At 38.8% G+C, this 26,787-nt stretch overlaps 1 protein-coding gene across 1 annotated transcript in view; it reads right to left on the bottom strand.

The window, feature by feature from the left end:
* The window catches only part of KDM4C (lysine demethylase 4C), a 282,851-nt gene that overhangs the window by 5,946 nt on the left and 250,118 nt on the right, over nt 1-26,787 (bottom strand). The window contains exons 18-20 of the mRNA XM_075278892.1: nt 25,124-25,309; nt 19,194-19,364; nt 1,276-1,395 (exon numbers count right to left, since the gene is read on the bottom strand). Of these exons, the coding sequence (XP_075134993.1) occupies nt 1,276-1,395; nt 19,194-19,364; nt 25,124-25,309 (477 nt within the window). The remainder of the gene's footprint in view (nt 1-1,275; nt 1,396-19,193; nt 19,365-25,123; nt 25,310-26,787) is intronic.

The following is a 26,787-nucleotide window of genomic DNA, read 5'->3' as shown; positions in this document are numbered from 1 at the left end:
TCAAAACTATATTCTGTGCATTGGTTTCCAAAAGTTTCTACTTTCCAGCTAAATTGACAAAAGATTTGCAATATGCTGTGCAAAAGACTGACTACACAGTATATAGCGAGAATTTACAGAGGTAAATTCCTATCCAAGAGCTTGGCTTCTTTCAACAGTACTATACACCTTTACGAGTCACTTTAATTTTTGTACTGGCTAGGCAATATAAACTATCAATAGACAAGGCATTCAAAAGTCAGGACCCTCCAACAGGTTTCTAGACACAATAGTAACATGGCTCCTGTGATTTACTCAGTCTATCAATATAGTAACCAATGAGACTATAGTATTTATTTATTCAAACTAGAAAGTGAAATATATCACTTTTTCTAATCAGTTCTAATTTTCTAATTGTAGAGGGGGTTTTTTTAGGTTTTTTTTTTTACTTTTTATTTTCTGTACATGCTTTATGCCATCTCGCCTGAACTCCTCTGCTTTGTTTAGTGAAACAGCAACAGTTTCATGGCACCAGACTCAAGCCAACTCTTTGCAGTCTATGGGACTATATAAGATGTGATATTGTCAGTATTGCATGCAATGATGGTTCATTGATGTTCTCTACGGAGATGTTATCTTGAACTGTAATACTCTCGGGTGATGTCCATTAGTTGTCTGCTGCAAAGAAAACTCCTGCAGAATTGGCAAAAGTTAACACATAGATAGTGAAAAAGAAATGTAATAATAATATAAAAAAATTTGGTTTAAAAAGTGGATAGTTTTTCGTAAAAAAAACCTGTCATTTTGATCAAATGTCATTTCTACTGATAAGAGATGACCATGTATGTGTCCCCCTATGTAACCACTGCTCCCAACACCTCCTAATAGCTAAGTCGGAATGGCCTAAATAGCTATCAATTCGTTGCATCACACATCCAAAGATGCACCCCTTCTCAAAGTCACCTGGTAAAAGGTCTTTGAGTGCATTACAGTGGCATTACTATTAAACAAAGCTCTCTCATTAAGAGGTACACTACTCGAAAGTAACCTCAGAAAGGCATATTTTATGCCCTCGTGTGTCAAGACCCAGTGTCTAATCAGACCACACCCATAATCATTTATACATCTACCCGAGACAAAATTGCATGCATTGTTTTGCAGCAATTCAATATTTTATATTTGAGTGTTTTGGGGTTTTTTTTGGTTTTTTTTAGTTAATGATCTGGTAAGTAACTATGCACACAGTGGTAAAACTCAATGGTGAATAAAATTGAAAGTCTTACAAATTGCACTCACCTTGAACATATAGAGAACATTGCATCCAAGGTATTTAGCTCCATATAGCAACCCATCAGGCCATTTTACCTGGACATCTTCTCCCTGTTCTGGTGGGCCCAGTTTAAGACAGTCTCGGCTCTATATAAAATAAATAAATAATAACAGTAAACAATAATAGGAAAATATAGAAAATTAAGGCTAAGGCCCCACGTAGCGCCCCGCAGCAAAAAAAAAAAAATAAATAAATAAAAAAAAACGCTGCAGGAAAAACCACAGCAGCAACGCATCACAGTTTTTCCCTCAGTACTTTTCACAGAAAGTCCACAAAGATTTTCTGCTTTCATTATACCTTTAGGGAAACCACCAGCGTTTAGAATTGACATGGGTTTATAATTGACACGCTGCGATTCCCAAAACCACAATGATTTTGGAAATCACAACATGTTTGCAGCGCATATTTTCCTGCATGGTGGGTATGGGATTCGCTAGAATTCCTTCCACTGTACAGTGACTGTAAAACACTACGTTTATGCCACGTGTGGCCCCAGGCTCAAGGCGTTTTCCCGCTCTAAAAAACTAATGGTAAAAGTGTCTAATAGAGGAATGTTAAAATAACAAAAACTTTTCTAACCCCTCCACAAACTGGTCCACAGTGTTGGTGCTGTGTTCAGCCTTCTGGTGCCCCTGAAACCACAGGAAATGCTCTGAAATGCCCGTCCAGACAATTACTGGCTATGGTATTTGTATCATTAGTTTTTCAGGAGGCTTGTAAAACCCCTTTAGTAAAGTATATAAATGAAAACAGCTTGCAGAAAATAATTGACATGAATATACCCTAAAAGCAAAATGAAACATTGTGGTGTCATAAAATCCACTCCGTTATAAGATTTGCTTAATATATATAAATATAATATTCTATATAATGACTAGACTTCTTAAATAAATACAGCGCATAAGTAGGTATACGAGTAGAAATTCTTTGAACAGTCTTAGGCTAAGGCCCCATGGGCCGGAAATGGCGCGCTAAAGCGCTGTGGAAACAACCACGGTGGGAACGCATTGCGGTTCTTCCCGCAGCGCTTTGAGCAGACAGTTCACAGAGTTTTCCTCTGCGGACTTTGTTACCATTATATTTACGGGAAAGCCACTGGCGTTTCCGTAGATATAATTGACATGCTGCGATTTCCAAAACCGTGCCAGTTTTGGAAATTGCAGCGTATCCACGCTACGGTTTTTCCCGCAAAGTGGGCATGGGTTTCGCATGACTCCCATACACTTAGCAGATACTGTAAAACTCCGCAATTTTTCCCGCAGCGTTTCCGCCATTGGCAAATCACTGCATTTCTGGCCCGTGGGGCCCCAGCCTTACCCTAGATTCACATAACTCGTGAAACTTGGTCTGTGTGAGTGCCGGATTTCCTAGCCTGAACAGTATGTCGGAAGATGGATTCCAAGGAATGCATTAGCTATGATGCTAGGAGTCCCTGCCTCTCAGCAACATACTTTCCAATAGAGAATATGTTACAGGACAATATGTCGCTGTGAGGCAGATATCTGTTATGCTAGGAGTCCTTCTTTTGGCATGAGGTTCAGGCCGGTAAAACCATCAAACACAAGCACTGTGTGAACCTAGGTTTAAATGATTTCAGTTTTTAAGAGCACTACCACAAGTGAGGCTGTGCTATGATTGGCTGCCAAGAGTTAGACATTTCCTGTAGATCTTTTAGTCCATGGATTATTATAAGATGGACCACATCGATTAAAATTTTGTGAGGCAAACACAATGAGACAACATTAATGACAAAAAACTTGGTCCAATGAAACCAACTTCAAACTTTCAGGTGCTGTTAATAGGCACAAATGGGGAAATTTATCATTAGGGGAATTTCTAAAGTCAGATTTGCCGAAGTCTGCATTGGCATAATTTGCGCCAAATCTATCAAGTGTTGTCCAATGCTTCATACACTAGATGCATCTATAAGTCCGACACATCTGTCCTGAAATGTTACTCCGCTTTTTAACGCCGCCAACTGAAATGAGTTTGCAAATTTGTGTGACTTTTTAAAAAGTGGCAGCTGATAAATCTTGAGTATAGAAGGTTAGACAAGCCAACCATGCCCACTTTCCCTCCCACTTTTGAAAAGTGGAGTGAATGGTGTAGAAATTAAAAGGCTGCACATGTTTTGTGCTGATGAGCTTAAAAAGTTGCAAATCCAAACGTTGCGCTAGGATTCTGGAGTGCAGGTATTGATAAATTCCCCCCAACTGTGTTTATTACACAAAAGAAAACCCCTTGCAACAACTGAATCAACCTGGGGTTACAGTTTGGGCAGCCCTATCAAATGCAAAGAGCTCTAATCTAAGTGGTAAACACAACACGTTTCGGGTGTTTATCATTTAGATTAAAACTCTTTGTATGTGGACCAGCGCTTGTATGCCTCTGTTTTGGGGTATTCACTTATATCCTACACCGCTTGACTGTATCTTCCTGACGTATTATCACCAGTACCATGTTCCTGAGGCTTGGAGCTACTTCCTGAGGTCCACCAACACATTGGTATTATTCCTTTATGCCGTTTAAGTAGTTGTGAGCTAATCACAACTCACCAAGGTGAGCATTTACTATATCCCACAGTATTACACTATTAGTGCTTGGCATTGTTTGTTTTGTTTTTCCTCTTGGTACACTTCACGAAGTGGTGTCTTTTTGCTGAATGAACCCATGCAAATCTATCCAGCCTTGTTAAAATTAATGACCACACACCCTCTTTAGCATGTTCAGCTGCCATTTATTGTACCTTTGCACTTACTACAATGTACAAAAACAACTGATAACCTCTGACAAGCTACCTCACATTTTGGGCACTGTCTCATACTATCCTCTGTAGTGCTTCCTCTATTCAGACTGTGTTTCCATGGTCCAGGAGAGAGCACGTGCCACCTGTAGCAGAGCTGCTCTTTATTTGTAAGAGCAGAGAGCACTTTGTGCCAGGTAAATATGCCTCAAGTGACAACCCCCGCACAGGTGCTAGAGGTTGCTGACCCCTGGACTACAAGGTAGGGTAACTTAGAAAGGCCCACCTAGATTTTTTTATTTTTTGTTGCTGCTCCTACTAAATAATATATTGACACATGCCTAACAGATTTGTTTCATTGAGGTGACATTGTCGCACCATACCAAGCTCAACAACTATCAGCTTCATTTATGAAAACTTCTTATTTTAAAATCCTAGAGCTTATTTCTAATCATGTTTATATGTACGGCACATTGTATTCTGCATTTGCATAAAAAATGGTTTTGTTTTCTCTCGACTCTCTGTAGACATCTGGTGTTATTTTCGTGGAATTACAAACTTGCTTACTAATATTCCTTCCAATTTCAATATGGATACGAAAAAGACTAAGACCAACAGGCCGGTGGCCACCGAGGAATGGAAACTATTGCCTAAGTACACATTTACTTAAAGCATTTTTATACAAAAAAAAAAAAGAATAAAAGTGAAAAGAACGCACTGCCTCTTGCAAAAATCAAGTCGTCTTCAAAACATATCCAAGCGCTGCCTATTGCTTACTAGTATGATTTTTCCACCGTATGGAGAATACTGACCTTATTATTGCTAATGGTTACAGTATGTGAAGACATTTTGTAAATACTCAGCACAGCGTAACTGTGGAGCTTATCTGTGACATTTCTTAAGACTGCGAAAATCAGTAATGATTCAGAGATCTAGCTGTAGAAATAAGGGATGTGATAGAGTGTGAGAACTGTCATACAGAGTCAGCTCTTCCCGTATGAAAACCATGGAATAAATATAACTGCTGGGTCAGAGATGCAAAGGTGACTCAACCTAAGCACTCTAAAGTAAAAAGATTGTCCCTGGGGATGAAACTAAAATATCAGAAATTCCATTCCCCTTAATGCACTTAATGCTAGCTGTCTCTTCAGGTTAATGTTAGCTCCATGGCTTTCTGGATGAATGAAAACAATTATGTTCCAAAATGCTTCTTATGAAAATGAAAAACCACGATTTGATAAATTGATGTAAGCATTGAGATGTCTGGAACTCCCGTAACAGAAATGATTTAAAGGGGTTATCCACTTTAATAAAACTGATGGTCTATCTTTAACATAGACCATCAATTTTATATTGCTGGGGGTCCAAATGTCGACAACCCCACAGATCAGCTCATTTACATGCCAGGAGCTGCTTATGCTCCATCTTTTTTATAGTGGCAGTTATGAGCACTCAGATGGACCCCTGCTGAAGTAAAATCGATGGCCTATCTTGAGGACAGGCCATAAGTTTTTATTAAGGAGGATAACCCCTTTAAAGCAGAAACAGCTTGATATAGAGAAACAAGGGAAAGAATAAAGAAATAGAGGATTTCACGGAAAAGAGCCAAAGTATATTACAAAATTATATTTCAAAATTATTATTATTATTATTATTATTATTATTATAATATTAAAAAATTTATAAATGACACAAATACTGCCATAAAATCAAAAGTTATTTGAAAGTTTAGTTATGCTTTAACTGGCAATGTGTTTTGTAGCCACTTCCATGTCACCCATAATGTTTTCAGAGTAGTCTCTGAGGAAAACTGCATTGCAGTACTAGATGGAAAAAAAATGCTACTTTTTTCAAAAGGCTTTGCTACTCAAGGTGGAGAAAATACAACCTAACTCTATCCAAAATGCAGAGCACTCAAGTTAACTATTGCAACTTACATATAGGATAGGCCACAATACACTGGCAAAAGGGTAACAGTGTATTGAACTTTTGACTTTCAGGCTCCATATCTCACCATCCACTACAGCTTTGAACCTGACACTACCAACATTATACAGACAATCATCTTGGCTATTTCATACACAAATTTGACTTGTAACTATTTAGCATATGATTAGTTATGCAGATTCTTGTCATGTACTTGAGTTTTACTGTTTTGCTCCTAAAAATCTAAATTTAAATTTTTGTTATTTTCTAAATCCACCTTTGGCTTTAAGCACTGCCTTAACCCTTTTAGGTATGCTCTCAATCAGATTCCAGCAGGTCTTGACCTAAATCTGATCCCAGATCTCCCAATGTTGGTACACAGTGAACGACTCACTTGGGTATGAATACAGCTTTTTCTTCAAATCGACCCACTAGTGTTCAAATGGGTTGATATCTGGAGACTGTGGGGGTTAATGCAGCACAATCACTGTCATTGAACAATTTATTTGCTAATCTCAATGTATGCTTCGGGTCGTTGTCCTGCACTATGTCGTCTTTTCCATACCCAGAGTCCTTGAGTGTAAAAGTAACTTGTCTTGTAGGATACTTAGATATAGTTCAGCACTGAGACTCTTCACTCCAAATCACCCGTTTCCAATCTTCTACTGTCCACTTTTTTGTACTTTTTCGTCACCAATGTTTATGACAATATTGAAGTTGAGGCTTCTTCACCTTTATTTGGGCCACCACTCCAGACTTGTATAACAAGCTTCACATGGTCCTTGCATGGATGCCCATCATCTTATTATTATGAAGCATATAAGCCACCTCCACTGTAGTGTTTGTCGTGCCAGAACAGATGGACCTTGTGATGAGCCGACTTGTTGACTCTGATATTTTGTCTGTACATCCACCTCTTGGCTTTTGAATGGATGGACGGACTTCATTTTGTATTCTTCCAATTGTTATTGCACTCACATGATGCAGTTTGGCAATTTTCTTGACCAAGAGACCACTATCGATAAGCTGCATGATGCGGTTTCTCTCTTCTTGGGAAATCTTTATGGTTGATTCGCAATTTGAACCAGTGAACCAAACTTTTGCTTGTGAATCAACCTAATAACACATTGAGTTATTAGGGAATGTGCAAACAGGTTGCAATTTGTAATATACAAGAAAAAGATTTTTCCACCACCAGGAGCAATACAGTAACAATGCAGTAACTGCCCATCTAATCATATGCTAGATAGTTGTAAGTTAAATTTATGTATGAGATAGCCAAGATGATGGTCTATAAATCTCCATGAGATGTGGTTTGGATGTGAGCCCCCATTGAATTTTGTGTCTTATTATGGCGCTGTTATGTATACTTTCAGTTTACATACACTGATGCAGTAAACATCTATATTGATGCATTAGGGTGTACTTTGAACATCTGGTAGTACTTAGGTATTTATGAGTGTATCTTTAAGTATGTTGAGTATTTTACTGAATTTCTGCATAGGAGTCTACCGAGAGATGTAATTGTTATACTAGTTGTAAGCTTAGGTATGATCTAATCGATACACTCCTTTTTGCGACAGTTAAGCATTTTACCCGGTGGGTTATATAGCTGGGGAACACTATCCTCTATCCTTTAGGGGGAGTAGGTTATCTGTATCTTTGACACAGTTGTGGCAGTGTATTACTTGTTATCTCTTTGTGTATTTACATTGTATGATGTATCTGATAGATGTATATCAATTTTACATTAATAAACTTCTATTAGATGTTTTGGCTATATAGTGTCCTCAATAAGTATTGTAGGTACTTATAAAATGATGGTAGTCTCACATTTGAAGCTGTAGAGGATGGTGAGATATGGAGCCTGAAAGTCAAAAGTTGAAAACATTGTTACCCTTTTGCTTGTCAGTGTATGTGCATACAAACATATTGCAGCATGTAGTGAATAACATGTAAGTTGTATAGAGCCATAATATGGCTCCCATATATTTGTATACGGTTTCTGATTTCACGGTGGATATTTTATCTATTTTTATTATGTTTGATGCTGCACAAATGTGGAATGCAAACAAAGTTGCGATTCCCTGCACAAACACTGCTACGTAAACGTTGTGCATGGTAAACAAGGAAGTGGAACCGATGCTTGCGCAAATGCGGTCTCCCCTACAAATAGCTAAATGGCAGAGGTGTTGGGTGTCAGGACAGAAGGATAGGTCATCAATACTCTAGACCTGGAAAACTAAATTATATCATAATAATATAAGTTATAATAGAATTATATTTTTTCTATATCACATTTACTTTTTATGATTCAAAATTTTTGAGAGTTTACACCCAGGGAATAAACATGGAGCAGAGCATAATGGGATGGATGGTGTTTCAGATTGTAGATGATCTCTCTTCCTTGGCAAACGAAAGAACAGTACTTGACAGCTTGCTGTGTAGAAATAATACACAGGCCAATTTCACAGCATGGAAACTGCAGCTTTATATTACCTGCAATTTAACTCAATGCTACCTACAATTGTGACGGTAAGACAGTGTAATTGGCAGCATGTCTGACTGACTGAATCAATGTACTGTAGAACATGCTTTTATAGATGCACAGTTCTGTATAGCTGTAAACAACTGAAATTCAGCTGAATTTATTACAGGTAAAGTAGGTTACAAGCCAAAAGGACAACGTGACAGCATTTCCTATTAATCTTTTTTTAAATGTGAAATCTATATGAAAGGGTTCTGGAAGAGAATCTGCTTTCTCCAATGGGAATCAATAGTGGGTATTAAACTAAATGCTATAAGGCAGATTTATTCATCAAATCTCTCCCAAAAAACTAGCATACATACTTTGCACCCAAATAGTTAAGTGTTTTCGACACCTTCTGTCCTTCGTTCATGTGGCCAAAGATGCTACAATGTACACAAGGTAGAGACTTTATCAACCCATCTACACCAAATTTCTGGAGTAGATATTTAAGAATGGTGCATCTCTGGTGCATTTCCTTTTCTTGTACCAAAGATGGGTCCCCCATTCTGAACCTGCTCACCAGTTTCTGTGCCTCTTGAGAATATAGGCGCGGTTCCCCCATCTTGTACCAAAGATGGTTCTTGTACCAAAGATGGTTCTTGTACCAAAGATGGTTCCCCCATTCTGAACCTGCTCACCAGTTTCTGTGCCTCTTGAGAATATAGGCGCGGTTCCCCCATCTTGTACCAAAGATGGTTCTTGTACCAAAGATGGTTCTTGTACCAAAGATGGTTCCCCCATTCTGAACCTGCTCACCAGTTTCTGTGCCTCTTGAGAATATAGGCGCAGTTCATGCCACTCAGCACTAGGAAAATGCCAATCTTAACAAATCCCTACTATTATTACTGCAAAACAGTGGGCAAAATAAGGCCATTAAAGAGATGCAAAATTAGACAAAACAGCCTAAAAATGCCAATGTACCATTCAATGTATGTATGATGAATCCATGATAATAGCTGCTCCATTGATGCATAAACAACAGTCATGTGTGGAACCTAAATTATGATGTATTCATTTTGATTAGTAAAATTGCCGCTACAGTTAGTGACCAGTCATTTTCAACAAACCATTGCACTTGTGCCAAGGCTACATTTGCATTGTTTAGGCCTAATATTTACCCAAACTTCTGGGGTGCATATACATTTTTTGTGATTTTTTCCTACTCTCATTTGCAAATTGCCACACTATTGTATATCTTTTTGTGTGACTTGCTATGTTGTTAATGTCTAATTCTAATATTAACAATCAAATAAAAACTCAGATAACTAGAAATGCAGCTACACATAATTTTACACTATAGCTCAGGCATAATCTCTAAAAATGGAAATATGTGAAATAGCCTGAAATTATATTTGCGACAGCCATCAACTTTCTATTTAGCTTGTGCCTTGTAAGAAAAGGTGTAAGGTAATCAATTTTCAAGAAGCAAAACATGATGGGTCTAAGAAAATTGTTCACTTGCCTGTCGCCACACACATTCCCTGGGAGCATTATGTATAAGTATAATAAGCTAAGTATAATAGAACATTTTTTTTTAAAAAAAAATGAACTTTAAGGTGGGAAAACACACCTTAGCAATATATCCCCCATCATCAAAATAGAGAGTAAGTAGCAGTTTGGTCGGGGGTCCGACTGCTTGGATCCCCTCCGCTTATTTGAAAAATGCAAAGCCACAGTTGCAAACAATGTGGAACGACTCAAAAGTCTTGCTACAAAAGTTAACAGTCAAATTCCTTCAACACTTTTTTTTTTGTAGCCTAAGTAAAGGAACAAGTGGAATAACTTGTGAGTTTCAGTCAAAAATTTATGGAAATACTGTCTGACATTACTGTACAGAGATTTCTGAAGAAATGTCCCCGTCATAAAGGGGTTGTCCTTGTCGCATGTGAACACTGAGACCAATCAGTGGTCTCAGCAAAGGACATAGATAGTGATGTCCCGTGTCCTTTCCATAGGCCACCAATTGGCCTCTGCGGTCACATGCAGCAGGGACTTTGGCTGGAAGAAAACACCAGAGCAGCATGTCATTTTTTTTTTATCTTTCCCTGACCTCATATGGAAAAAAAAGGGTGATCCTGGAAACCCCCTTTAAGGATAACACTGATTGCAATGGGATTTTTCTGAAAAATACATTTTGCATTCACCAGAGGAGAACTCCTTCGCATGCTAAAGAATATACTAAATTTAATATGGATATCACAAAAGCTTCTAAAGAGAGGGTTCATCAGCCGAGGGCTAAAAGTGCAGGTGAAAAACAAGGCTAGCACACTGACCAATCACATTTACCAATACCTCCATTACCTACAAGCAGGGGTAAACCTGCCTTTTTCGCCGCCCCAGGCGGACGGCAGAAAGCCCCCCCCCCCCCCCCCCGGGAGTAGGGGGCGGAGCGAAGGGGGGCGGGGTGAAGCAGTGTTAGCAGGCACAAAGAGGACCTGCTCTCTGCCTGAGCGTGAGGGGAGCGCTGCTCCAGCGGCCTCCCCAATCCACGGCTCGGTGACACTAAGCCAGTCCAGGACAGCTTGTCCTGGACTGGCTTAGGTAAGCAAAAATGCCGCCCTCCCCGGGGCCCTGGCATAGCGCCGCCTGAAGCGGTCGCTTCAGGTCGCCTCATGGGAGGTGCGGCGCTGCCTACAAGTTATCCCAATGGACAAAGCATCATCTCCTCAATATGTTTTAGTGGACATGCTGCAGTGGCCAAATGATATATTGAAGGAATCACAGTGCAGTCATGATATTACTAGCAGCATCTAAAATTACACGCAAGAACCCCAACTACGGTTTTTACATGTCACACCACAAAATGTTTCCTCAAAAGCAATTCTAGGATTTTTTGGGACTGTCCTTTCTAGCTGGAGGTCAAGTCCCTTACGGACGCTCTATTTATCCACTGTGTCCCTTTAGACCCCCTTATCTATCTTCTCAATCTCCCCCCTGCTCATCTGGGTAAACAGACCTCTAAATCATTTCTATATCTCTGTACTGCAGCCAAAATGCTCATCGCTCTCCGATGGAAGAGTGCCTCTCCTCCCTCTGGTTCTCATCTTGTAGCCAGAGTTAAGGATGTCCGTAGTATGGAGAACTTGACGGCCACACTTAACCATACTGTTGAGACGTTCCAGGCTATATGGTCATCTTGGGATGCATACTGTATTTTGAATGGTCTCTGACTCCTTCCCCTTCCCTTCCTCCCCCACCCCCTCATTTCCACTCTCAGGTTTTTGTGATCTGTATACATTCCCAGTCTACTTGATGGTATGTGCATTGCTTCAAGTTCATGTTTTTTATGTTTTCAAGATACCGCAGCAATTGCACCCAGGCCCTGATACAAAGATTCCTCTGCCACATAAAACTATATCAGTACTATGACAGATTTTATGTTACACCTCTGCTACCATCATGTGTACAGATAAGATAAGTTTGTAGTCATAAAACTTTGTTTCTCATAATAGTAGCTACTCCTTGATGTTACCTCTTTCCTATCCATAATGTAATCCTAATAATTATATGATGTGACGATGTACATGTTATAAATAATCACGAAAAATGCATCCTTGGGCCATTTGTTTTCATATGGACTCCATTACAATCCAAAGTCATGGTATGACAAATTTATATGACTTCTCTTGTATTGCATTTATGGGAAATTGTTAGGGAAAAAACTCGTAGGCCATACTATGTTTGTTCTATGCTTCATTCAAACCTTTTAATAGATGTTTCCGTTACGGCTATTTACTTATTACTACAAAGTAAATAAAACATAGCAATGTTTTAATGTTTGCAAAAACAAATAAAATGTTTAGATTATAAAATACAAAACAAACATCTGCCCTAAATATTGCCGTGAAAGTTTTTAACCCGTATTCCTCTCATTCAGATTGTCATATGCAATTAAGTAACAATTAGAGCACCCTACCATCTGTGCTGCAAATGTGTTGAAAACTCACTACGCTTAAAATTAGTTTCAAGGGATTTTTTCGTTTTTTGTTTTGCTCTACATTAGCGTCAATGAACATACACTAATAAAAAATTTTTTTCAAAGCTCCATGTGTAGATTATACATGTAAAGGACAGAGGAAAAATGAATTAGTATTTATGAAATAATGCTTAGTGTTGATCATACAGTGCTACATATACAGCCGGTTTTATTTATACATCAGTTGTAGGTGCCTTCACATTATTTTTCTGCTATACTGTGCACTTCAATGAGGGAGCACGGTACATATTTATGTATAGAACTTTTTACACAACTGTGGGTATGTGGTAAGTTGCAAACTGATTTGTTTGATGATTGCAATGCAAAAACACACGCAGAACATAAATATTGGACAACCCATTCTGTGTCTTGTACAGCCTATTTACAGAGACTACCACAAAACAGCAGAAATCACCGTGAGATATATTTTATTTGCATAGGAATCAACAAATGAAACATTGCATTAAGTTGCAGTTTGTATATGTTTAATTATATATCTGACATGAAGAAACTTATTTCCACATTTCGGTAAGACGCTCCCTCAATTTAATACGCTGAAGGACAACTATCGTATGGCTGGATTCACACCAGCGTTCGAACTCAAGCAGGACTTTTCTCTCCGCCTTTTTCAGGTGGAAACCAGGCAGACCCATTATAATTTATGCGACCCATGGGTAATTGCTTTTTAAGCAGACTGGTTCGGTTCTTTGGATCCCTAAGCAGTCCCGAAGAACGGAAAGCCAAACACTAGTGTGAGCCTAGTGTCCCTTAAAAATATTATAGTTATAAGGGCCCATTCACCTGAATGTTATTCAAGTTTGTATGCTATGCTGGCTGTGAAGCAGACAAAAGATGGGACCAACAATAATGTACACTCCATACATTGACACTCTATAGTCAATGAGACAATTCACATTTCCAATTGGGTGCAGAGAAAATCGCGATGTGTACAACTTGTACTACCTATGCACATAATATAAAAAAAGTGTATTTAGCAGCTGAAAAACACTGGAAATGTTTTCATGGACACTTAAGTTACTCACAGTTGCATTGGCATACATTCTCTATTGAAAGCAGCTGCACATTTTAGAAATGGGTGGTTAATCATGAATTTACATATTGTTTTGTTATATAAAAAAAATATGAAAAACAATTATTTTTGTCCAAAAAAGTCTATTTTTCACTCTTGCTGCCTCAAAGGTAAGCATGTATTTAACTCAAATGACTTATGGAACAAAGCGAATTATACAGGATCTGTCAAGAGAACAATGTATGCTGTGCTGCAGAACCTGCTTCAGCCCTTATCTGCCTGAAGGGTGAATGTAGAAAGCAAATTGTCAAACATGCTTCCATTTAATCAAATAAAAAAAGTTTCAGACCAGGGAAAACAATTCATACAAATGGCGCTGCATTTAGTGTTTCATTAAAAATAGTGTTTAAAAATAAATGAACTGAAGGCTAAATTTCCACCTTGACTTGCACAGTGTAATCTGTCATTGCTACCAACTTGTCATTGGTTTTATTACAGCAGAAAGAACTGCATTTTGTTTAGTTTTTTTCCCACAATATAATCACAGCAACGTTCTCAATGTATATTTGCAGAAAATTGTTGGATTTATATAGAAAATGTGATATAGGAAGCTGAAGATGCAAAGTCTCATGTAGGAAACTAAATGCAGTGTCATTTGTATGAATTGTTTTCCTTGGTCTGAAGCTTTTTGTTTGATTAAATTCCAGCATGTGAACATACCCTTGGATTGGTACATATAAGCTCCAGTATCATGCTTTGCAACAATGGCATCTAGATCATTTTTTAATGATTTCAGAAATTAACCACCAGAATATCCTGTGGCAGAGTTGTAAAACACTGATCCACCTTTCTTCTAGGGGTTTTTAATCAGGATTTTGAGTCCGTATCCGCCTCAAAATCCTGACCAGTTCTTTTTTCTGGGAGCTGTTTGTTCCGCCTCCCGGAAAAAGAAGCGAGATGCTCATTCTTCAGGCCGGAATGCGAGGCCCATTTGTTGGGCCTAATCCGGAGGAGAGTGCGCGACTGGATGCCAGTGCAGTGCACCGGCACTCAGTCGCGGCTGTTTTTTAGTCCGGAAACTAAGGTAGCCTCCACCTCAGGTTCCGGACCAAAAAACCCTGTGTGAACTTACCTGGTCCTTCACTTTAGTCTTTTGTTGGACAAAATTACAGATGACAGGCATTGATCAGCCATAAAAACACTGCAAACTTATATTAGCGATGGCTGACTTTTTTTTACCAATAGAAAATCAGTCATGTCAGTTATTTTTGGCAGGCAGTCAGCCGAAAATATCAGTTTTTGCTACATTAGGCCAAAAAGTGGCCAATCATCAGTCAACTTAATCAGACTCATCCCGACTGGTCAATTTAGTTATAGATGTTGAACAAACAATAACATCATTTATCAGATGGCTTTCCAAAATGTAACGTGTATGATCAGCTTATGTTATATTTATATTTGCTTTATAGCTTATGCAAGCTGGGATGAATATCTCTTGACAAATCGAAATGCAACATATTAACTTACAGTATAATGGCGTTTTTTGAGATTTTCATTAAATTTGAGAATTTCCACAGGTAGGTAGTCTAAAGGTAAGGAATTAATGCTACCACTGTTCATGGTCTAGGTTAGTGGATGGGTCAATGCCTGCTTAGTCTAAGCATGTGACTAAATTCATAAGGGGTTGAATACCTGCTAGAGTTTTCCTTACTTTCCTGAGGTCTAGTGATAGGCCATGTGGTATTCTGCCTCTGACAGTAACTTTTCTTCCTGTATTGCGCATACCAAACAGGCAGGGCAGAGACAGAGACAACCAAGAGGCTATCACAAAGCATTACTGGCTAGTGCCATGTTTGAACCTTTACAAAGGAAACAATCAGTGGGATCTAGAGAGTCATCAGACCTTCCAACCAACACATTTCATGGCAAGATTACTCTGTCTCACAGACTGCAAACTACAATACATACTCTACAAATAAGCACATGAGAAAATGATGATGAATGTACACTAATACTAGCTTAAGCCTCTCAAATGAATTTCTAGATGGTTTCTGATTACATACCTTGATTAAAGGAATCTTCCATTAAAACAATTTGCATAATGGAGTTTATTTTTACAAACTGCGTTAGAAAATAAGATTCGATTTCATTTGTAAAGCACAAGAAATTCTTATCTATTCACTTTTGGAAACCAACACCCGCAATTGTTCATATTAAGTTATGCCACTCATATACAACATGCACTTACAGTACGCAATGCACTAAAACATACAATGGCATCTTACCTACTTACATCTGACCTACTCGCCCAGCCTTACTACAAAAATGTATTGTGAGCACTCCAAAGCTGTGGTGACCTCACTTGTACACCACTTTATGGACTCTACAAATAACAACTAAGGAAAAAGGGTAAGATGAAGCCAGGACACAAAGTTAAGTGAGGTATTGGATCATGTTCTGTGCCCCCAGTGAAGAGCTATTGGTGCCAGTATTGTAGCTCTGAACAGTCAGAAGGGCGTTTCTGACAGTCACTCAGGAACGCCCTTCCTCACAGCAGCATCTATGGTGCTGTACTGTGAGAGGGTGCTTTCCTTACTGCCCATGGATGATGCTGAGTGGTGAGGAAACCCCCCCCCCCCACGTACTCATCTATGGACAAGTACTATCAGAGGGGAGGGAGGCGTTCCTCACTGCTCTCACAGTACAGCACTATAGATGCTACTGTGAAGAAGGGCGTTCCTAACTGACTGTCAGAAACTCCCTTCTGACAGTGAAGAGCTAAGGTACCGGCACAATAGCTATTCACTGGGGGCACAGAACAGGAAAGCTGATAATGCGCTGAATTCAGTTGGCTTTCTAGCAGTATATAAAACTGCATGTGCCCCAGGTGGTGAAAGATCCTCTCTAAGATGAAGACATACTCTTCTCTATTTGCTCAGAGAAATAGTTGGTCTCTGTGTACATAAACAAAACCATATCTCTAGGGAGATTAAAAAGAGTGTTTATTCCTACTTTGCACCCTCTCTGCAATACCTAGTTCCATACTTGGTATCATTTACCAGGTGACATCCTGTTTCTGGTGGTCACTGTTGAGGTCAACCAACCACAACACACTGCAACACCCTTCTGTTTTCCCTTTTGCCTCAATCGATAATTTCAACAAAATGACAAATTCACATTAGAAAAATGTCAACAGCATCTGCCAACAACCAAATATAAATAAGGCAACTCCTGTATCACACCTAAGGCTGAGTTCACAGGGCGTTTTTTGGTGAAGAATTTGGTCAGGAATCCGCCTCAAAATTAGCGTCCAAAAAAAGCCTCCCAATAGAGTTTTTTTTTTTTTTGGAGGCTGATTTTGAGGCGGATTCCTGACCAAATTCCTCAACAAAAAAAACCTGGGTGAAAGCCCAATGATGATACATATAAAGCAGCCACGCTACTCAATGAAATTGCTAAAGCAGTAGATTGACAGCCTTCCATGCACGTTCAGTAGGTGTCAAATACTCAATCACACCTAATGGAAAAATACATAGATTAGAACAGACTGGAGGATAACCCAGCAACCTCCTTATTGGTATTCACTGAAATGTGACTTCATCTTAGTGCAGTGAATACTAAAGAGCCGGCAACCAGGTAAAAGTGAAGACTCATCGGGTAATTGGGTAAGAGGGGGCCTGAAAACAGGGAGACTCTCGGGAAAGCCAGGTGAGGGCTGCTGTGAATCTAACTGGCCCCTGTAATACCCTGGCAGTAGGAATGAGACAGTTTCCAGCATCCTATGGACTAGCAGCATGTAACAGGAAAAAGTAAAATGGAGTAGGGGAGCCATACATAGCAACCAGCAGGTAAATCTGTTTCCTTCATCCATATCTATCTCATATCTGTCTCTCTAGTTATCTTTCTATTATCTCTCTATCTACAGTGTCTGACTATCTGTTCTGACTATCTGTTCTAACTACCTCTCTCATATGTATCTATAGTATATGTCTATTTTATATCTATCACATTTCAATGTAGGTGATGAAAAAAAGTCAAATATTTATCAGTTCATACGCAACATTTCAGACTAAGTTTGAGAAAAATCCAGCTTGGATTGAAACATGCATAGGCAGATAAGCTTACACTTTTTCTTGTTTTCATATAATATTTGTTTCACCTAATAAATATTTGTTTTATGTCACAGTGTGCTATTCTTGTATAGTTTACCCACCCTAATGCACTAAAAATATACAACTTGCTACACAAATAGCATAAATGCCTTGTGATAAAGGTGTAGTGCACAACATTTGCTACATCTGTATGTTCTATTTTCTGACAGAGGACAAGGGGCCCATTTTACTGAAGTTGCACAGGGACCCTTTACTGTCTGTGTCTGCCCCTAGATAACCTCATGACTCAAACAGTATTACCTAAGGTGTTACATAGGATTACAGGTAATACCATTTACATTATCTGTACTATGTAACACCACATATAATACCATAACTTTGAGTACTGAAAATGTAGTTGACATCATCTGCAATGCTATGTAACACATCAGATAACACGGTGATAACTCTCTGACTCAAACAGTTATCACTGTGATACATAGGTGTTACATAGGACTGCAGGTAACATCAACTACATTATCTGTGCTCAAAGTGAGGAGGAAAGTGCAGCAGGTGGGGACACAGAGCTCCCCTTTAAATTCAGAAACTGGATGTGATGTGATCATGGAGGAAATCAGTGCAAGAATTGCTTTGTGGAATAGCCACTGCATTATGGGTGATCCCAACAAATCCCACTCTGTGTTACTGTTGGATCGGTAATACTTAAACATAGTGTGGGCAATTTAACCGAGCAGGAGGAACACAGTCCAGAGGTAAATGTTTTCAGGAGTCTTGCAAGTGACGTAAAGGGTTGTTCGATTTCAGCAGATAAACGTTACTGGTTGTATTGAAAAGTTATACAAATTTCCAAAATACTTTCTGCGTCACTTTCCTTACAGTTTGTAGATCTTTGCTTGCTGTCATTCATTCTGCTTACCTCTAGAGGATAAAACCCTGACCATGGTCATGTGATATATACGGTCCATGGTCATGTGATGAGCACACAGGTGCACAGCTCGTTACCAGGCAGATGTCTGATTACTGTGCTGTGACTGTAATGAGCTGTGCACCTATGTGCTCATCACATGACCATGGACCGTATATATCATGTGACCATGGACTGATTTGTATCTACTAGAAGTAGGTACAATTAAGCAAGCAGAAATCTAGAAAGCAAGCAGACATCTAGAAAACTATGAGGAACTGAGAAATACAGAAAGTATATTGGAAAATGTTAAAACCCTTTATTACACACACACAAAAAAAAACAATAAATTTGTTGAAACTGAACAACTCTTAACTCTCTGTGGTAAAAATCCATGCATGGACTATTAAAACATGTCTGCAATGTTGGACTCCACTTACTGCCATCTTAGGCTACATTTATACTACCACTGCCTTTCCACTGTTCAGACTATTCAGAGGAGCTTACAGATCAGAACACTGGACATATGAAGGCAACGTGAATGTAGCTTAATATTAAATGCCAGACCTCTCACAAATGTAATATTTAGCCAAATCTGTTTAAAGTAAGTAGGTATACATTATTAAACACATATGCATATACATATTGTTTTTATCAACTTACAACAATATCTTCAGGGAATGTGTCCTTACTGATAGATCCATCATCAAACTCTACTTCATAAAAGGTCTGAGAAGTGATTTCTGTAACCTTGCAGCTGTAATATCTTGTATTTCTGTGTTTTGCAATCACTGTCTGTCCAATATTTATACTCTTCTTGGTTATTTTATTTCTCTGAAAGAAACCAATACATATAAATAAAGTCACTGTGGAAAGGAACATAGCCTATTCTCAGTATAAAAGGAATGCAGAAATAATGGTAAAGGTGGGAGACATTAGCGGCAGACTGTTCCCTCTTCTTTATGCAAATGTTATTGGAGAAGGAGAACAAAATACTGCTTGACTCAACCGAGAGACTTGATAACCAGGTGCAGGCAGTCTCTTCCTTTACTTTCACCGGTATTTATTAAATGATATAAAAAGTACAACAAAAAGACAACAATAAAAACATTCCTGAAAGTAAAATATACTTAATATAATACAATGGGGCCCAAATTGAGAATGTATATACTTAGTTTATTTCATCCAGGTCTATACTGGAGGTCAAATTCCTGAAGCTTAGGTAGGGTTCACACTACCAAACCCTGTTGAAATGTGAACAGGTATATGCAATAGCAGCGTTATTTTTTCATGAAGCATGATCATGTCAACACGACTAACAATAACAGTGAATGAAAAACTTGGGTTCCTCCAAATGAAAGTGATAAGGATTTGCACTTCCATTAATATCAATTTCATCCTTCACGGATCATACAGACTTTCCCACAAAAGAATTAAAACTCAAGACTACTATAGATAGGTCCAAGGCTCTTCTTCAAGGGGTTGTCCAGGAAATTCATTATATGGGATCTAATGATAACATGTTCAAGCCCCCTAGAAGGATACAAGTATATCTTAAAATCATGTGAAATAAAATAGGCCCCTTTCTTCATTTTACTAATTAAAAGAATTAAACAAAAAAAGCGAAACTCTTTATTCCAAACAGGGAAATGCTCTAATGGTAAAATTGCTTTGCCCTCTGCAAAAAATCTAATCAACCAGTAAAAGGTGATCAAAAGATCTCAAGCATTGTCCACAAGGGTATCAATAAAAAATGACCACGTAGAAAACAACAGAGCCTTTACCCAGGTCCAGAAATTGACATATAAAAAAATAAAAAAAAATAAAAAAAGCTACAGCTGTCAATATAGGACGAGGCAAAGAAATTTTTGGAGGATATTCCATGGCACAGGCAGAACAGCAAAAAGGTTATGGCTTTTGGAAAAAAAAAGTAAAAAAATGAAAAAAGGAAAATGGCTGCAGCGTGAAGTGAAGATCAACTTTTAATCTGTATGCAAATCAGCCTTTCAATGTACCCAGTGCATGGCCATAGCAGACACAGTACATTGGGACCTGTCAGTCATCTTGTTAGGGGGTGCTCTGAAAGGCTTGGCCACACCCTGGGTCCACAAAACAGATCATTTGCATACAGATTTAAAGTTGAAACCAAGAAACGTTAGTATCCGTGACAAATCAATACATCTTGCAGTAAAGCTACAGATTCTCATTATATTAATGGATTCTTTCAGCAACAGAGTGGTAAAGGTTTTTCTCTGCATCTTTAGGGTACAGAATACAACAGAATTGACATATTTTGCATCAAAAGATTTGTGCTACATTGTACAGGATCAAAAAAAGCATCTATACAGTGTAAGGGGCATCTGGAAACTGGCACTAGTGCCAATTAAAATGAGTTACTAACATACGAGAAGCCTTTGTAGAGTGGCAGCATTTCTAGAAGCATTACAACATACAATATACACCTTGGACATTTTAAAAGAAAATGATGTGGTTAAACTGTAGAGAAAAAATATTATTTCATATATAAAGGCTTGATATGTGAAAGATGACATACTGACAGGAACACTTTTTAATTTACTCTAAGACCTGAGAAAAAAAAAATCCTGTCAGGGGAAAAAAGTATGTATAGAAGTTTAAAATGTCACTTTTGATCAGTGAGATGGTAGTTATTCAGTGTTGCTCAACAGACCTGAGACAAGAATGTGACGTGCCATTTTAATGAAAAATACAGTAGGTGTAGGAGAAAGTCACAACAGTAGCAACAGAAGACGTCATTTTGTAATCACCTAGGAAGCTATCATACCAACAGGATACACAAAGTGGTATGTATCACCTATACTTTTACCAATTAAAACCAGATTCTGATACTCTTTTTTTACTATTTTGCTATTTTTTCTGATCATAGTTTTTTGTTTTTGTTTTTTAATTATATTTCCTGCCCATGATTATTGGGGTAGCTATCTTGTGTGAGCTGCTATTAACAGCACTAATTGATATTCTTTACAGCAGCCCCATGGATCAAGTATGAAAGTATTAGCTGGAGAGAAAGTGAGCTATAGAAGTGACTGTTTATTGGGGCTCAGTAACCATAGTAAAGATTGCAAGACTTTTATTTTTTTTTTTAATTGGGAAATACGAATTCCATAAAAAAAAACACCAATTTTTTAAAAGATATTTAACATAAAAACTTTCAAACTATTCATAACAGATTTGGGATGCAGAGATGTCCCCCTAATCCTCAACAGTGATTGGTGTTATATGTACTGGTGCTACTGTTGGAGGCCAGCTTACCTTCAGGCACAGACCAACCAATTGCAGCGATCAGGATACTTATCCTTTACAGTGATTGGCGCCATGTATAGCCAGCTTACCTGTGGGCAAAGACCATTAAATCTGTGCCCACAAGCTGCTATTGAGACCGGTGACCAGTCAACACCAAGCCACACTATTATGGCGGTTTGTGGAAAGTCACTAAGTGCAGCGCCTTAATATTACTACATGTGCCGTTAACCACTTAGCGACCCTTGACGTAACTGTACGTCATGGGTCGCATGGGGATGTATGGAGCGAGCTCACACGCTGAGCTCGCTCCATACACGGCAGATGCCGGCTGTATAATACAGCCAGGACCTGCCAATAACAGCAGCGGTCGGTGCCCGAGCCGATCGCTGCTGTTAACCCTTTACACACTGCGGTCAAACGTGACCGCAGTGTGTAAACGGCGCCGGCGGCATGGGCGCCGCCATGTTTCCCCGATCGCCGCCCTCCTGAACGTCACATGAGGGCGGTGATCGGTTGCTATGACAGCCGGAAGCCTATTGAAGGCTTCCAGGCTTGTCTCTGCATGAGATCTATTAGACGATGCCAGAGGCATCGTCTAATAGAAGTGCTGCGATTTTCCTATTCACTGCAATACTGTAGTATTGCAGTGAATAGTATGAGCGATCAGACCCCCTAGGTTTCAAGGTACCTAAGGGGTCTGATCATAAATGGAACAGAAGAAAAAAAAAAGTTTTTAAAAGTATTAAAAAAATAAAAAAAATATAAAAGTTCAAATCACCCCCCTTTCCCTAGATTAGCTATAAAAGTAAATAAAGAACATTAAACATAAACATATTAGGTATCCCCGCGCTCCAAAATGCCCGAACTATTAGAATATTAAAACATTTATCCCGTACTGCGAACGGCGTAGCGGCAAAAAAAATAAAAACAGCCAAAAAGCGTTTTTTTCAACACTTTGCCTGCTATAAAAAATTGAATAAAAAGTGATCAAACCATCAGATCTTTCCCCAAATGGTATCAATAGAAACGTCATCTTGTCCCGCATAAAAAGACACTGCACCCATCTCCATACATGGAAATATGAAAAAGTTACAGGTGTTAGAACATGATGACACAAATTTTTTTTTCTATTTTGCAAAGTTTATCATTTTTTTAAAAGTATCAAAACATTTCAAATACTATATAAATTTGGTATCACCGCGTTCGTACTGACACGTAGAACACAGGTAACATGTTATTTGTAACAAACAGTGAACGCTGTAAAAATTAAACCCATAAGAAAATGGCGCAAATGCATTTTTTCTCCAATTGCACCTCATTCTGAATTTTTTTCCAGCTTCCCAGTACATTGCACAGCATATTGAATGATGCCATTACAAAGTACAATTTGTCCCGCAAACAATAAGCCATCATGTGACTCTGTGAACTGAAAAATGAAAAAGTTATGGCTCTTGAAATGTGAGGAGGGAAAAACGAAAATGCGAAACCAAAAAATGGCCTGGTCCTTAAGGGGTTTAAGAGGACCTTTCATGTCCTCCCATCCCCTTAAGGCTAAGGCCTTATGTTGCAGAAAATCGTTTTTTTTTTTTTTGTTGTTGGAGAGATGATGGTGCCATAGTTTGTCTACTGATATCATTGTGCTATCAGGTGGGTGATTGCTGGACAGTGAATAATGCCCCCTTGGCAGTAGAAGATAGCACATATTTATCTAAGAATTTTTGCCAATGAACCCAATATGCCCTGATAGTCTTTGCTTACTAAACTGTCACAAAGGCACTGGTTACAGTGTTGCCTTGTTGACATCACTGACATCACTGCACTGGCTGCCCCAGTGGAAATTCATGACTCACACAGGACCAGAGAATCTTCACCATGAGAGATTTTAAAGACTATATGTCATCAAGTAGAAAATGCTATATAAAATACATCATTTTGTTCTCGCTGTTTCCCTGATCCATTTGGTATTTTTCTTTCTAAAATCCACCCACCCATTCAAAAGATATAACCACTGGAAGATTACATGTAAACTAGCTCTGACTCCACTGAGGCACCTGACTTCCTAATTACATCATGGAAGACAGATTTGCATATTCTTCCCATAGTCTTCATAGGGGAACATTTTACTTTCTCAAAGAAAAACATAAGGTTACTGCTACCTTAGGGAGCCTTCACATGGAGTTTACGCTCCGCTCATTCAGACGCGTAAACACGTGTCAAAGTGACCGCTGTAAAACACAGTCCCATAGACTTCAATGTGTGCCGGTTTTACGCGCGCTACACATTGAAATCAATGGGAGGCTTTTAAACCCATAGATTTCAATGTGTAGCGCACGTAAAAGCTGCACACATTGAAGTCTATGGGACTGTGTTTTACAGCGGTCACTTTGACACGTGTTTACGCGTTTGAATGAACGGAGCGTAAACTCTGTGTGAAGGCTCCCTCAGAGAATCAGAGCTAGTTTACATAAAATCTTCCATGGGTCATATCTTTTGAATAGGTGGATGAATTTTAAAAAGGAAAATACCAGATTAATCCTTTTCTACTTAGTGACAGATCCTCTGGTAATTTTTTTCATCTTAAACCATATTCATTTTATTTTCTAAAATATGGTTTTAAAAAATTATTAAAGTGGTTACACAGTATTTAAAAACGTATGTCCTATGCATAGGGTAGGACCTCAATTTTAGATCAGCAGGGATCTGACTGCCAGAGTCCCTACAGATACAGACCCCAGATAGAGGAGGGGGCAGTGAGAGGGAGGTACTGTGGAAGCTACACCAAGTAAACAAACGCAGAGGATCAAGGAGCTCCCACAGACACCCAGAAATCACTCAAAACACTGCTAAAGATATATGGGTGTAATTATTAACCTATTACTAGCACTAACAGACCTTAAAAAAAATTTTAAAAAAAAATGCCTGGAAAACCTCTTTAATAGTTGAAACATAAGGCTACTATTTAATAAAAACAGAGGGCTAAGAAAGCGAATGTATATCCGGGAGAATATAGTTCCTGTCATTTGTTAAAAGACCTCTCTGTTCACTGAATGGTTGAAGGCTTACTTCAGGGTAAAATCATCCACTGAAATATTATCAGCGGAACATGTTAAAGTATTCAAGGGAAAGATTATTTTATATAGCTCATGTTCTAAGAAATGCCTAAAGCTTGCCTCCACATGAGACTTGGTAACTAACAGAAGTGACAGATTTAGAAACACACGAGGAGCACTCATCATTCCGCAATGCTGTGACCATGCTCTGGAAGATTTCAAATCAATAGAATGAGAAACGTTGAGAAAATAAGTTCTCACCATGTTCTGATTGATCATGTGCCTGAAGCATGTGATGTACACTACAAAGGGCCAGTCATCGGGCTCCATCACTACTCCTGCAGCATGAGCGCAGGTTACATGGAAGGATGTGGGACAGCGCCCATATGAACACTGGATACAGGCTCCACGAGAGTGCTTAACTCTTTGTCTGCAGAAAACACATTTCTGTGGGAGAGAAGAAAAAAATGTGATAATACAGTATAAAGCAATAACAGGAAACACAATATAAAACACATTAGTATGTATATTTTACATTCATTCTCCCAATGGAGGTGGAAGACATTTTAAGGGTTTTCCGATTTGGGAAGTCAACTTGTCCCACCATGGGTGCCCACAAATGCTGGGATACTCAGATCAGCTGTAGTCTTTAAAGGAATCTGCTAGCAACTGTTCAGTTTTCCCACATTGCCAAAGTAAGAAGTCCAAATTAAATTCTCAGATTAGGTGTGGTTCAACAGACCAACCATTAATACAAACATGCATGGATGGACCTTACCAGAGGACAAACTTCAGCCTGCAAAATGCATATGGATGGGAGGCTCAAACATGGAGCTGAACATCACCAGAGGGTTGCCAGAGATGTACTCTCCCTATCCTATACCACTTATCCTGCTCCTGTGTTTAGCTCCTTCCCTGACCATGGCAGTCCCCAGGCTCATCCTGTAGCAATGCCCTAATGTAACCCTGTATGTATTTAACCTGTAGGACATTGGCGTTCATCAGGGGACACAGATTAGTAGGGCTAAATGAACTAGGGGTTAAAACTTACCATCAGAGATAGAAAAGTAAATGCTCAACTCACAATCTCCCCACCTGAATCAGAAGCTGGGAAGTGAAGTCACATGGAGTTTTTTGGTCAGGAAACAGACTCAAATTCCTCCTCCTAAAAACACCTCACGGGCTGTAGGGTGAGGCGTTTTTTGGAGGAGGAATTTGAGTCAGTTTCTTGACCAAATTCCTGACCAAAAAACTCTGTATGAATGCAGCCTTATAGTTTGTCAGAACGGGTGCCGAAGCGATCATTCAGCAAATATAGCCTTGACTCCTATTCACGCCCATGTTCTCTATCTATGGCAACCAGAATGCCTATGGGCAGCTGTATAGGCATAGCCTTATTTGTGTGCTCAACCTAAGGTCTGGACGCTCTCAAATCTACTTAAGTTTTAGGTCAAATTTATGCAAAAATAAAGAAAATACTAAAGGGCCTACAAACTTCTAAACTAAACTTATGAATAAGATGCTGCCAGTTTGTGGTCACGGGACAGGATTTGTGACTGTAACACAGTCTATATAATACAGATGTATTACTGTATAGCCATGTGACATCAAGCCTAACATTTATCTTCCTGGTAAACTTTCAGATCAAAATGAAGATGACAATAACATTTCAGGAAACCCAGTTCTTATTCTATTTTATTCAGTATTCCAAAGTAATTTGATGATTCTTTTTATTCAGTACATAAAAAAAATATCTAAATGTAATGGCATAACTGCAGGAAAAATGCTGATTTGTATTGGACGTGTTCTGAAGAATCAACAAAAAAGATCTGTTGGCAACAGCATTTTATTTTCTACAACAGTAAGAAACGACAGGGCTGCCATGTTTGCAATATTTAGCTGCCAGTTTGATTAGCTTTCAATAT

Source organism: Leptodactylus fuscus, chromosome 1 (genome assembly GCF_031893055.1).
Source record: "Leptodactylus fuscus isolate aLepFus1 chromosome 1, aLepFus1.hap2, whole genome shotgun sequence".
Lineage (NCBI taxonomy): Eukaryota > Metazoa > Chordata > Amphibia > Anura > Leptodactylidae > Leptodactylus > Leptodactylus fuscus.
The sequence above is the reverse complement of the archived record's forward strand: the minus strand, read 5'-3'. Positions and strand labels throughout refer to the sequence as shown.